Source organism: Copadichromis virginalis, linkage group LG1 (assembly GCF_057382275.1).
Source record: "Copadichromis virginalis isolate Kocher_CV1m ecotype Utaka linkage group LG1, C_Virginalis_male_GT1.1, whole genome shotgun sequence".
In the NCBI taxonomy this organism is placed as follows: domain Eukaryota; kingdom Metazoa; phylum Chordata; class Actinopteri; order Cichliformes; family Cichlidae; genus Copadichromis; species Copadichromis virginalis.
Genome location: NC_140618.1, coordinates 1,716,126 through 1,729,097, shown reverse-complemented (window position 1 = coordinate 1,729,097; position 12,972 = coordinate 1,716,126). Strand labels below are relative to the sequence as shown.

At 46.1% G+C, this 12,972-nt stretch overlaps 1 protein-coding gene across 1 annotated transcript; it reads left to right on the top strand.

Moving 5' to 3' along the window:
- Window positions 1–512: 512 nt before the first annotated feature.
- Window positions 513–12,850, top strand: hdgfl3 (HDGF like 3). The gene is made up of 6 exons (XM_085467362.1): window positions 513–954; window positions 3,834–3,910; window positions 5,198–5,336; window positions 5,430–5,591; window positions 9,222–9,356; window positions 10,774–12,850. Exons 1-6 carry the CDS (start codon window positions 871–873, stop codon window positions 10,798–10,800), a joined length of 624 nt encoding a protein of 207 aa, XP_085323488.1. The 5' UTR covers window positions 513–870; the 3' UTR covers window positions 10,801–12,850.
- The last annotated feature ends 122 nt before the right edge of the window (window positions 12,851–12,972 follow it).

Sequence of the window (12,972 nt, the reverse complement as noted above, 5' to 3'; positions counted from 1 at the left end):
GGCTCTGTTTTTTGTCTGTTTTTGTTCGCTCTCCCTGCAACATCCATATTTTTTCTTCTGTGTTAAGCTTCTGAAATTATTTTGTAGAGTACATATTTTATTTAATCTTTGTGGTGCTGAGGTAGGCAGCACGGTGGCACGGTGGTTAGCACTGTTGCCGCACAGCAAGAAGGTCCTGAGTTCAATTCCAACATCAGGCCGGGGTCTTTCTGTGTTTGCATGTTCTCCCCGTGTCTGCGTGGGTTCCCTCCGGGTACTCCGGCTTCCTCCCACCGTCCAAAGACATGCAGCTTGTGGGGATAGGTTAATTGGATAATCCAAATTGTCACTAGGTGCGAGTGGTTGTCTGTCCCTGTGTGTTGGCCCTGCGACAGACTGGCGACCTGTCCAGGGTGTACCCCGCCTCTCGCCCTATGACAGCTGGGATAGGCTCCAGCGCCCCTCGCGACCCTGAAAAGGATAAGCGAATGGATGGATGGATGGTGCTGAGGTAGCTACTGCTCTTGTTCCTTTATCAAATAAAGTTGATTAAAAAAATAAAAACATTTCCAGCCACCGGTCAGCTGACGGGTATTTAACCGGAAGTGTTTGCTGGGGACGTTCGAGCAGCAGTGCCGTTTTTATTCTGAAGGCCGGAAGTCGAGTCTTTCCCCCGCTGTGGCTCTCCGCGCTTCTTACGCTTCTTACGTAGGCCATTCCCGCCGCGTTTACGGCCGCCTCCGAGGGTAGCGGCAGCCCCGTCAGTCAGGCCCGTTTTCCGCCTTTCTTTAATTATTTCTGTCGGTGTGACTGCGGCGGGTAAACACTCCGATGGTCGTTGAGCCCGCGCGGCACTGAAGGACTGCACAGGCTCGGAGCTCCACCGCAGACATGGCTCGCCCTCGGCCGCGGGACTACAAGGCAGGAGATTTGGTTTTCGCGAAGATGAAGGGATACCCGCACTGGCCGGCCAGGGTGAGTCTGGGCTGGGAGCGCGGGAGGCGGGGTCGGTGCGCGCGGTCCTGCCGCTGCTGCGGGAGCGGAGCCGCATTTCTCTGCGCATTTGCGGCCCCGGGCAACGTCCGTGTGCGGGCATCTTACACCGAGTTCGGGGCCCTTAGCAGGGCTCCATTTTCTGCGAAACTGCGCTTCTCTCCCAGCTTCGCACTGCGTGCGTGCGTGCGCGTGTTTTAATGTGGTTGTGATGTTAAACCTGCACATGACCTCAGGTAACCTCGCTCACGCGCCGTGTTTCTGTCGGCTTCTCGCTGCTGTCCCACATCACTAAAACGAGCCCGTGCTTCAAACACGGCTCGTGTATACCTGTACGTATACCTGCCACTCACGCAGCACGAGTGACCCACGGCTCCTGCAAGTCCTCACATGACTGCGTTCACATAATGCACGAATGCAGATTTATTTTCCTGCAGTCAGGAGTGACTGTGGACACCTGTGCACACCTGTGCTCACCTGGTGATGCTCAGGGACCGTGTGCAGGATGCTGATCGTTTCAGATAAAGTCTAAGAGAGAAAGTTTGGACCCTGTCAGGATGGTTTTGCTGTTTGAGGTTTTATCAAAGGTTCTTTTAGAAAATGTGAGATAAAATCCTGACAGCAGGTTCAGGATGTTACTGACGTGATGGGCTCCTACAGTGCTTCAGCTTCCACCCTGCAGAAGGTGCAGCGAAGCACAGCGACATTTGTTATGTCCTCTAAAGTTTAGGAATATTTGACTGTAAAAGTGGATGAACGGGACACGCTCCACCCAAACTCCTGTCACTTCACAACAGAAGCTCTGATTCACGTCAGACTCGGTGTGTCAGTGGGCAGGAGGTTCCTCCATGCACAAGCAAAGTTTAAACACAGAAATGATTCATATATGAGAGCATGTATGGATTCATCTCCTCTTAGAGAGGTTTGACTCGGATTGCCAGAGGAGCACCGACCCATTGGAAAGCTCTGACTGTACTGAAGGGTGGCTGTGGCTCAGGTGATGCAGCAGGGCAATACTAATCAGAAGGTTGCTGGTTCAGTCCCAGTCTGCTCTAGTTGACATCTGGTGCATCCATCAGAGTATGGATGTTAGAGCATGAAAAATGTGCTCTGAGTGCAGAAGTACTCGCTATACAAGAATCAGACCACATATAACATGTGGCTGTATCAGGTAGACATTTAAAAATGTACGATGTGGTTGAGTAGTGATCAGCTGATGGATAATGGCACAGAGAAAAACATTTCACTCTAACTTCCAATGGGCTGTTTCTCTAAAGCACGGGTGTCAAACATACGGCCCGGGGGCCTGCGAAAGTGTCTGTGATCTAACAGCACGGCCTCATACCTTTGAATGGTTCTAGTTAGATGGGTTCTTGGTCCTGGGTGGAGGACTTCTCCATCAGTGTCCTCAGACCGCAGGTACTTTACTCACAGCATGTTTTCAGGAAGCTCATCTGTTTCTAATCTGACAGCACTCACATATCATTTATTGTATTTTTTATCCTCCCTACTTGTTTATCCATCTCCTGCTGTTTGTCCGAGTCATTGCAGTCTAAGCAGCAGCGCTTCAAGCTCCCCGCCCACCTCCTCCACCTCACCGAGGCATTCCCCACTCGGCAGATTTTATTTACACAGCACCAAATCACAGCAACAGTCGCCTCAAGGTGCTTTATACTGTAAGGTCGACCCTACAATAATACATACAGAGAAAAACCCAACAATCATATGAGCCCCTATGAGCAGCACTTTGGCGACAGTGGGGAGGAAAAACTCCCTTTTAGCAGGAAGAAACCTCCAGCAGAACCAGGCTCAGGGAGGGGCGGGGCCATCTGCTGTGATTGGTTGGGGTGAGAGAAGGAAGACAGGATAAAGAGAGACAGAGGTTAATAACAAGCATGAATCAGTGCAGAGAGGTCTGTTAACATGTAGTGAGTGAAGGAGAAATAATCTCCCCAGCGTGGCCTGGGTCTGCCCCAGGGTCTCACCCCCGACATGCCCAGAACACCTCACCTGTGAGGCTCCATGCTCTGAATCACCTCCCCATCGTGGTGGAGGAGTTTGTGTGCCTTAGTCCCAGGTGAAGAGTTCACCTTCAAGGTGGCTGTAGCTCAGGAGGTAGAGCTGGTCACCCACTGATTGGAAGGTTGGTGGTTCGATCCCTGGCTCCTCCAGCCTGCATGTCAAGCATCCTTGGGCAAGATACTAACCTGAACTTGCTCTCCGATGCGTCCATCGGAGTATGGATGTCGTTAGAAAGCACTATGTATAGAGCACGTGAATGAGGCATGTTGTATGCCTCATTCACGTGCTCTATAAGAATCGGTCCATTCCACCGTTGCCCTGTGAAGCATCAACATCATGATTACCCTGCTCGGGGAGGGTATGGCGCTCTGTGGGGACAGCCTAAAGAAGCATCATCACTGCCCACAGGAGGCGCTGTGGGGACCGGGGGTTGGATCTACATGTATTTAATTTTAGCTGCTGAAAATTGTTTAAAACTATCATTTAAAGTAGTGTGAAACTCCTCTCTAATGAAACATAAGTAGTTTCAGCGCCTTGCTTCATTCGTTTCTCTTTGTAAGTCCAACACGCTGTTTTATAACCAAATGCTCGTTTTGTTTTTATCTCTGTTTCGTGTCTGTCGTATTTCCTGTAAGAGAAATTTCTTCATTGAAACTCATGAATGTGTTAAAAATCCTCACAGATAGAAACGATGCTTCTGTAACTGTTACGCTGCTGTATAAATACAGTTTGTTGTTGTTTTCATCCTACCTCCTCCAACACGCTGACCTCTCTCCAGGCTTCTGTGACCTCGGTTGGTCATCGCTCTGATAAATATTCACTTTCTCTCTCTGCTTCAGATTGATGAGCTTCCTGAAGGAGCTGTCAAGCCACCTGCCAACAAATACCCCATCTTCTTCTTCGGGACCCATGAAACGTACGCACCTTTTTATTTTTCAGCTTGTGTTTACGAGGCAAGCAGCAGCTGCAGCGCTCGGGTCCACGGGCCGGGAATCACGATATTTGATCCGAAATAAATCCAGAGCATAAACTCAAACTGGCGTTTGGCCTCCTACGGAGGGCGGTCCGTGGAAATCGGCTGCGCAGGAGTTAAAATGTGTGTACACTCATATCCATGATATTAGCAGATTTATCGATTCATTGGCGTTTGTCTCGCTTTAACGTTCCAGATGATTTGAATTATTTACATGCTGGCTGTTTTTCTGCAGGAATTTTGACCTTTCCTCAAAACAAAACCATCAGAACTTTAATAAAACTCCAGCTGAGAAAGTTTTTAAAGTCTGTGTTTATTTACTGCAGCATATAATAAAAATAATACCAGAATGTAATTATATAGAGCATGAAAGCATATGAACATGATGCACAGACCTTACAGGTAACACAGACTGGCTTTATACTGCTGCGTAGCTTCATCTGTAAACACGTATACAGATGTTTTTGTTTATTTTCAATATTTTGTTGTACTTGTTACAAGGACAATAAAAATATTCTGATTTGTGGATCCGTCGTGTTGCTCGATCCCTGGTTTCAACCAGATTCCTGGGATTTAGAATCTCTGGAAGAGCCGCTCCATCCCTGATGAGTCATCTTTGTATATCAGGACATTTATGCTTAATAGCCACACAGTGAAGGAACTGAAAGTTTCAAATGTTCAGAGTTAAAAGATCAACATTTAAACACGGAAACAAAAAGTACTCAAGTACATGTACTTAGTTACTTTCAGTCTGGTGCTATCCATGCTCTCATCCAGTAAGATCAGCCCTGCTCATCACACATGATCACACACACTGTATATAAAAGATGGACATAGATCTGATACTAGCATTGTCTCTGGTGTCCAGCAGGGGGCGACTCCTCAGAAGTCTGAGAAATAAAGAATGAATCTTGACGTTTGTTTTGTAAATAACGGTCCGGTTGGAGTCGGGAAGGAGACGAGGATCAAAAGAGGCAGCGGGCTCCACTGTGTGGTCACGTTCAGCCGTCACGCTCTACAAGTCAAATATTTATGGAGCTTCGTTTTCACTAAACTATCAAAAATATCACCAACCGGCGATGGAGCCGTCCAGATTGTCTCCTCAGAGCCTCGTGAAAACGCCGCATGTTCATCAATGAACTTCAGATCATTCAGTAAAGTCGCTCTGGGTGTTTTTAGTTATGATAACAGAAGTAAACCTGTCCGCTTCTTCTTCTGCGTCTTTTTCAGTGCATTCTTGGGTCCAAAGGATCTTCTTCCCTACAAGGAGTACAAAGACAAATTTGGCAAATCCAACAAGAGGAAAGGCTTCAACGAGGGCCTGTGGGAGATTGAGAACAACCCCGGAGTGAAGTTCACCGGCTATCAGGTCAGTGGGCGCTGAAGCTTCAAAGAAAAGCCTTTCACAATAAACATCCTCCTTTCAGCTTTACTAATCAAACGCAGCGTTGTCTGCTCGCAGGCCATCCAGCAGCAGAGCTCGTCGGAGATGGAGGAGGGCGGGAACGCCGCCGATGGCAGCAGCGAGGGCGAAGAGGGCGACTCCGTCGAGGAGGAAGACGACAAGGAGAAACTGAAAGGAGACAAGACCGGGTCCAAACGGAAAAAGACGGCCAGCTCCAAGGTAGCGTCCTGCAGACAGGGGAGTGCAAAACGAGTCTGTGCTCGTTACGCTGCTTGTTTCAGGTTTGAGCAGGAGAGGTCATCAGCTGTGCCGCAGTAATCTGACCTGCTGGGGTCAAATATGTCTGTTAGTGTGAAAAGCTTGAATCAACATGTTCCCACGGGCTCCGACAGCAGGCTGGAAACACGTTTTTAAATGAGAGTGACTCACTGTGGAGCCTCTGCTGGACATTAGTGGAACTGCAGGTTTCGGCGCTACCTCCAGGTTTCAGCTAAAAATCTGAGATGAATCGTCCAGATTTAAAGTCTGCGGCATTATTCTCGCGTTCTCCTGCTCTCCACAAACCCAACAATAAAGCTTTGGTCAGATATTTAAATGGATTTTAAAAGAACATCAGGGAGCTCGGTCTCCCTTCATCGCTGTGAGCACACTCGGTGATGTGGTGAGTGTTGACTCACGTTACTCGCTCGGGACCTAACAGATGATCGGTTTTGTGCTGTTTGAGGAACATTTCATGAAGCAGGGCGACGTGAATGTTTGATTTGTTGATGTTAACAAACGTCTGAAATAAAATCAGCTGATATCTGATGGATGCTGCAGAGGATCACGTGAAAGCCGCGTCGCAGACATCGTTTGAATCTCACGGCTAAATATTTTTTTAATTGCTCAAAATGAGTCTAAACCTTCATCTTTTGCCCTTCATTCACCCAGATGTTTGCCGCCCCCGCAGCAGCGTCTCCGACCTTCCCCGTGTTTTTCACGTCCTCCGTCTTTTGTTTGACCTTTATTCTGGAGGAAAGCTCTCCCTCCCTCTCTCTCTGTGTTACTGTAGTCATGTTTAAGCTGCTGTAAATGGAGGCAGGTTGAAAAAGTCACTCGCATCCTGCTCTTCACCTAGCAACCACAGTTGCCTAGCAACTGGTCTCCATTACACACGGCACATGTGGTGCATCCGAAGGAATGTGCTGCGCTCCCGGGAGCAGCGTGTGTGTGTGGTGTACATGTTTAGACATCTTTGTGAGGACAACACATTGGAAGGCTAGTCCAGGTCCCCACAAGTTTGAGACTCGAAATGTGGTTTTAGTGTCAGGGTTACAGTTAAGTTTAGGGTAAAGGTTTGGATTAGGCGTTCATTTTTGATGGTTAGGTCAGGAGCTCGAGAAGGCATTATTAGAGATGGCACGATACCACTTTTTTATGTCCGATACCGATATCATAAATTTGGATATCTGCCGATACCGATATGAATCCGATATAGTGTTTTTTAATCAACAAAACTGTTTTTTAAATATCTTGCTGCATTTTGTATAAGTTCATACTCAAGTTTAAAACAACAACTACACTAAAGCTATTCTGTTATACCTGTATGCAAAAAAAAAAAATTTCATAGTTCAGCAATACTGATCAATCTAATAAACTGAAACCTACACCATCCTCCCTATTCTGGTATTTTAAAGAGTACTTAGCGTAAATATTAAGCAACCTAACTAATAGGGTTCCAACTCCCAGCAACAATAAAAATAAATAAATAAAAAATAGGGAACCACCCCTCACGCTCCACCTCATGATGCTTAATCGACGTAATCAACCTTAATTTGATGCAGTGTGGAAAAAAAATGCACAGAAATCAATTATTTTTCAAGAAATATTAAATAGATTCAACATCTTTCTTCAACAAAATTGCAGACTGCACAGATGGTACCTTCCCAAAGGAAAAAGTACTATAGCTTACTAGGGTATATATATTAGACTTAATAGTCACTATATACAGTAATGGACTTCTATACATTTTACATCAAATTAAAACTTTGGGTGTCAGATAATTATTTATTAAAAGCTAGACATTTTAAATGAGAATAAGAAAGAAAAGTATGTCTTTGTGCCCCCTTTTCCCTGTTCATGCCCTATCGGCCCCCCTGGCTAAACTTTGCTAGATCCGCCCCTGCACAGTTACCAGCGTCAGCTACGTAAAAAAAGATCCTCGAGTAGAAAGTAATATTAAATAAATTCTAACAACAGCTTATCAAGCTTAAACGTGCTGCTGTTGTTCAGCCGCTGGTTTCCTCTTTCTGGTGCAAAGTGGGCCAAAAACAAACTAGAGACACGGACTTGCGACAGAAAAGCCGATCAGCTGATCGTTAAGCAGTTTCATGATTGAAGTAGCAGCAAGAAGAAGCAGTCGCTCCATATATCGCTTGTTAAGCTTAACGCAGGAATGCTTTACAAACATTCAGAGATGGACTTACACACTTGCTTTACTTCTCTCGGGATAACTTTGTCGGAGATGAAATGCCGGGTTGCTAGCGAAGCTCCACATGCTATCCAGACCACCGACAGGTCCCGCATGCCACAGCCGCTCTATCACGTGATGCATACTGCTCCGACGTGCTAACGTTCTGAGGTGAGTTACGGCGTGTTGCAAGTTTTGTGAGGTGCTTTCGTGATATTTAATGGATCGGATTACATTTTTTATTTTTCTCCGATATCCGATCCAGTAATTTAGGTCAGTATCGGACCGATACGTAATATCGGATCGGTCCATCTCTAGGCATTATGTCAATGAGATGTCCTCATTAAGATATGAAAACGAGTGTGTGTGTTAATCAGATGGGGACAAAGAAACAGAAATGAGCTCATATTAAAGCTAAAATCATGTTTTCAGGTCTGGACTTTGACTCAGCTCATATCTAACTTTATATAAATGGTAAATGGTCTGTATTTGTATAGCGCTTTTCTAGCCCTCAAGGACCCCACAGTGCTTTTTCACATCCAGTCATCCACACACAGGTGATGGCAGCTACATTGTAGCCACAGCTGCCCTGGGGCGCACTGACAGAGGCGAGGCTGCCGGACACTGGCGCCCTCTGACCACCACCAGTAGGCAAACATGGGGCTGCATGCCAAGGATATTTGGCATGCAGCCAGGAGGCAGCCTGGGATCGAACCACCGACCTTCTGATTAGTGGCTGACCTGCTCTGCCACCTGAGCTACAGCCACCCCACTATACAACGCAGTTACATAGTTGCAGAATTAGAGATGATTCCCTGTGAGCAGCACTTGGTGACAGTGGGAAAGAAGACGAACAGGAAGTGACCTCTATCAGAACCGGGCTCCGGGAGGGGCTGTCACTGTGATTGTTCTTTGAGTTTTGTTTTTGCTTTGCTGCCTGTTGTATCTGTTATGTCACACAAAGAATTTCATTCATTTCTCTTCATAACCTGATTCATCACTTCTATTAAAATTAGTTGTTTGAGCAGACCTGCCGCTGCAGGCTGCAGTAAGTCTTTGTGGAGCATACAGCCTAATGTTATGTTGTATGCTCCACAACACAACCAACAAAGATGTCCCTCAAGTGTTTCCACTTCTTTGAGCATTTCCTCACATTCATTCATTCGGCAGTCTTCCTCCAGAAATTGGCCTTTGTGGATTTTCACTTTACATATTGCATGTCTGTTTCTGGCGTAGGGTTTCAAAGGGGTTTGCAGTGAGTTGGGTTTTTTTAACCTTCCTGATCCGAGGCTTTTAAAGATATTTGCTCTGATGTTTGGTTGTCCGGTTGAACTGCTCTATGAGCTGAATGTCTTTAACTATGTGTAGTTTGTCTGCTGATGCTTGTTTTCCTGCCTCAGAAATCCTCAAAGCTGTCGAGGATCTCGTCTGGAGAAGACGACCTGGGGAAAGACGAGAAGGATGATGACCAGAAGAGCGGCTCGGAGGGAGGGGACCCTGACAACGACCTCATGCAGAACACCACTGACAGTAAGGTGGGAATAAAAGATGTTAGCACTCAGAGGCAAGAAAGAGGTTCGAGTTATGCATCCAAACTGATAAACAGGGTTTCAGTTGGAAGTGTGCGTTTCAACCCAAACCAAGTTGTTTTTAACCCGTTTTAAATCACTGGGAAACACTGTACACGAATAGAAAAGAACAGAAAAGATTTGTTCTATACATCCTTGGTACAAATTCAAGAAGCCTTCAAATATAAATGCAGACGATGCATTTACCTCTGCTGCTGTGTTTGATGACCGTTCCTCCCTGCTCCACATCAAACAGCTTTTTGATGACTGGGTCAGTTATAAGAGAGTTTCTCTGCCACCGTTTGTGGCACATGAATATTTTTCACTACTCGTGGGCCGTACCTCAGGGAATCCTAAGAAGATATTGAGGAAAAAGGCTGTGGGGCTCTCATTCAGGAGCAGATTGGACGAGCCTCCAGGTCGGAGATCCACCAATTGGACTGGAGCCGTCCCTGGTTTTTGTTGCCAGTTACTCTTCAGGTTGTGGTTGGAAATGCGCCCTCCACTGCAGCGTCAGTTTTTCTCGCTGGATGCTCTGGATTCTTACCGCTGTGCCCTCGCCGCTTGCATCGCCAAACCAGTGGCTGATCCCAGCGGCTGGAGAGCAGACAAAGTGTTTGCTGTGAGTCTCACTGCGACCAGCTCGCGCTGACACGTTTTTGTTGGATTGGCCTTCTGAACATTCGCTCCTTTGCCCATAAATCTCGCCCTTAATGAACTTTTAGCCTGAGGTCATCGAATCAAAACCTTTCACTCCCTCACACTGGTTTCAGATCCTGTTGCACCCGGACTGTGGAGTGCACTGCGGAGTTTGGACTCTGTGGAGACTTTTAAGAAGCAGCTAAAGCTTTATTCCACGAAGCTTTTAATTAGACCAAGGCTTAAATGCTTTTATGAGACATTTATGACTGTGTTGTGTTTTGCAACCAGCAATCCAATGTGGTAGCCAACATAGCTGTTCAGCTTTCTTTGTACACTCCATGTGTAGCTGGGTATTGGTCTGACTGCACTGTGCCAAGTGTAAAGTTTGGTGTAGGGTCGGAGTTCAGGAGCTGGGCTCGGCCCTCTACTTCTAATGAAGTCTTCATGCTTTAGCAATCAGAGACACTTTGGACAATTTCATGCTCCCAACTATGTGTGGACGGTTTGGGGATGGCCACTTCCTGTTCCAACATGACTGCGCACCAGTGCAAAAAGCAGGTCCATAAAGACTTGGATGAGCCAGACTGGTGTGGTTGACTGGCCTGCACAGAGTCCTCACAAATGTGCTCCCGCAACAATGGTCAAAAAGCCAATGGATTAGACATGAAATGTGCTGAATGTGAAAGTGCCTGAGACGAGTCTGCTTTAGCTTTTCTGAACACGCTGTCTTTTCCTTCCTCAGAACCAGCTGCTCTTAGAGGAACACTAGAGGGGAAATCGTTGCGCGTAGCTGCGACGTTGGCACGGTGACCCCACGACATGATTTCTCATCAGCACCACCTGCTGGCTGCCATCGACACCTCCACTTCCTGTTCTTCAGTGTGTGTTTGTATGAAAGATGCACCCTTACTGATGCTGGTATCAGCCTCCACGTTGGTACCAGGCTTGAGACTGGGCATTACGTCACACGGGTTATTTCTCAGCACTCTCACTTAATCCCAGGAGAAGCCTCGAAAATCAACGGCTGAAGGTTGTAATTAGTTTCATGCGATGATTTGAAGGATATTTTAAGTGGCATTAAGTACATGTAAACCTTTAGGAGCTTTGATACCATAATGTGTGTTTTTAATGGAGCTTTATTCTTGATTTGATTTGTTTCTACTCGGCCTGAGGCGACAGCGATGTGTTTTAATTTACTGTGTTTAAGCTTCAGTAGCTGATTTAGGAGCGTAAAGTTTTAGCTTTAGTCCGAACCGTGAACCTCGTCACAGACGGACACGCAGATCTGAGCAACAGCTGCGTTAGCCAATCGGTGTTTGTGATGTCATCACAGAGCGCTCTCCTGCCAACATCGACAACATTTAAAAACCACCGAATATAAATAAATATTTTTTTGTGGTTCAGCGTGTTAATAATAAAAACTTGGATTAGTTACAAAGTGACTGTAAAATATGAACAAATTATTCTTTCGACTATGCAAAAATTAAAAAGTCAAACTAAGCACGTGTTTAAAGATATTTATCAATCAAACCTATAAAGTTAAAGATTTCCTCTATAAATGTGTCTGTTTGAGGGGAAACTGGCAGATAAAAGAAGGCTGCTTTAGACAAACAAGAATAAATATGCCATATTAATTTCTTCACAACAGAAGACGTAGGTATCAGGTAACACCAGCAAGAAAAATATTACTTTTAAACTGTGACAGGAAGTGTGAGCGTGTTTGCACACGTGTGGAATAAATCGGGTCTCCAGTACAGATCAGGCAGCGACCGCGTGCACAGTAAGGCACCTGTCGTTGCTCAGGTGAGCTGGCCAGGTGCTGTGAATGCTTATTGGTTGTGTTAGCATTTTTTCGATGTTGCTGTCCGACTCGTCGAACTGCTCACGTTGATCTCTGCACGTCTTTTGATGACATCAGCAGCAGGGCTCTCTAAATCCTAAATGCTGATTGGCTGAAGCCGATGTTGTTCCAGAGGTGTGATCCAGATGTTGACCACAGTTAAAATGTTCTGTGTTGGTGTTATTGTGGAGGTAGCTAACAGCCCAGCAGAATGAACCTGCTGAAAATTCACAAAAGCACAGAAAAACTCAAAAGTTTCGGCCGGCTCGCTTCGATCTGACTGCACCTTCCGAACAATCAGCAAACAGAGTCAGCTGTTCGTACTGACCCGACCGTCCGAGCTCGCTTTATTCAAAAGGAAACCCCGGTGCAGTCTGACGACAGAGCTGAGCCGTCTGGATTTATTTATTGCTCTGCTGTAGCTAACCAGCTGCGCTCTGTAACCGCAGCGTGGTTTTTGTGGAATTGAATCCATTTTAAAGGATGAATGTAAACAATGGTTAATGAAAGCTAGGCTGACTAAAGCAAACCCAGTATAAGCATTTCTGTCGCGCTGTGCCGGTAACGGTAAATGTCTCGGCACATTCAGCGTTAGTTCAACTTTTTTTTATATCAACAAAAAGCTGTAGGCTTCACTGAAACGTCTGTGACTGAAATCAGTGAGAGCTCAGAGGTAACACAACAACATGACCCGTCTGTGTGTTTCTGTGGGTGTCATTCAGGCTCCAGAGTGAACAAACATGATGTGAAACGCCCAGATTTATCTCCTCACACGCTGACGCAGTGCTTGTGTTTTATGTTTGTACGCTCAGGCCTGTAAGTTATTGGATCATTTTGCCTCTGCACATCGCAGACTGAGCAGTTTGGAATAAGCTCCTCCCTTTTTAACAACAGCTTTTGTCTGATTGGCTGCAGACTGTATGAGTGAGGGACTCGGACTCATGAGACCACAATCTCCAAATTAAACGATAAGACCCGAGACGCCGACTGACACCATAAGTGTTACTGACCTCCCCTTTTCTCATAGACGTCTATCAGATTGGAGAGATGTCGCCCCCTGGTGATTGTTGGAGAGAATGCAAGTTTAATTCACCCTTGAGT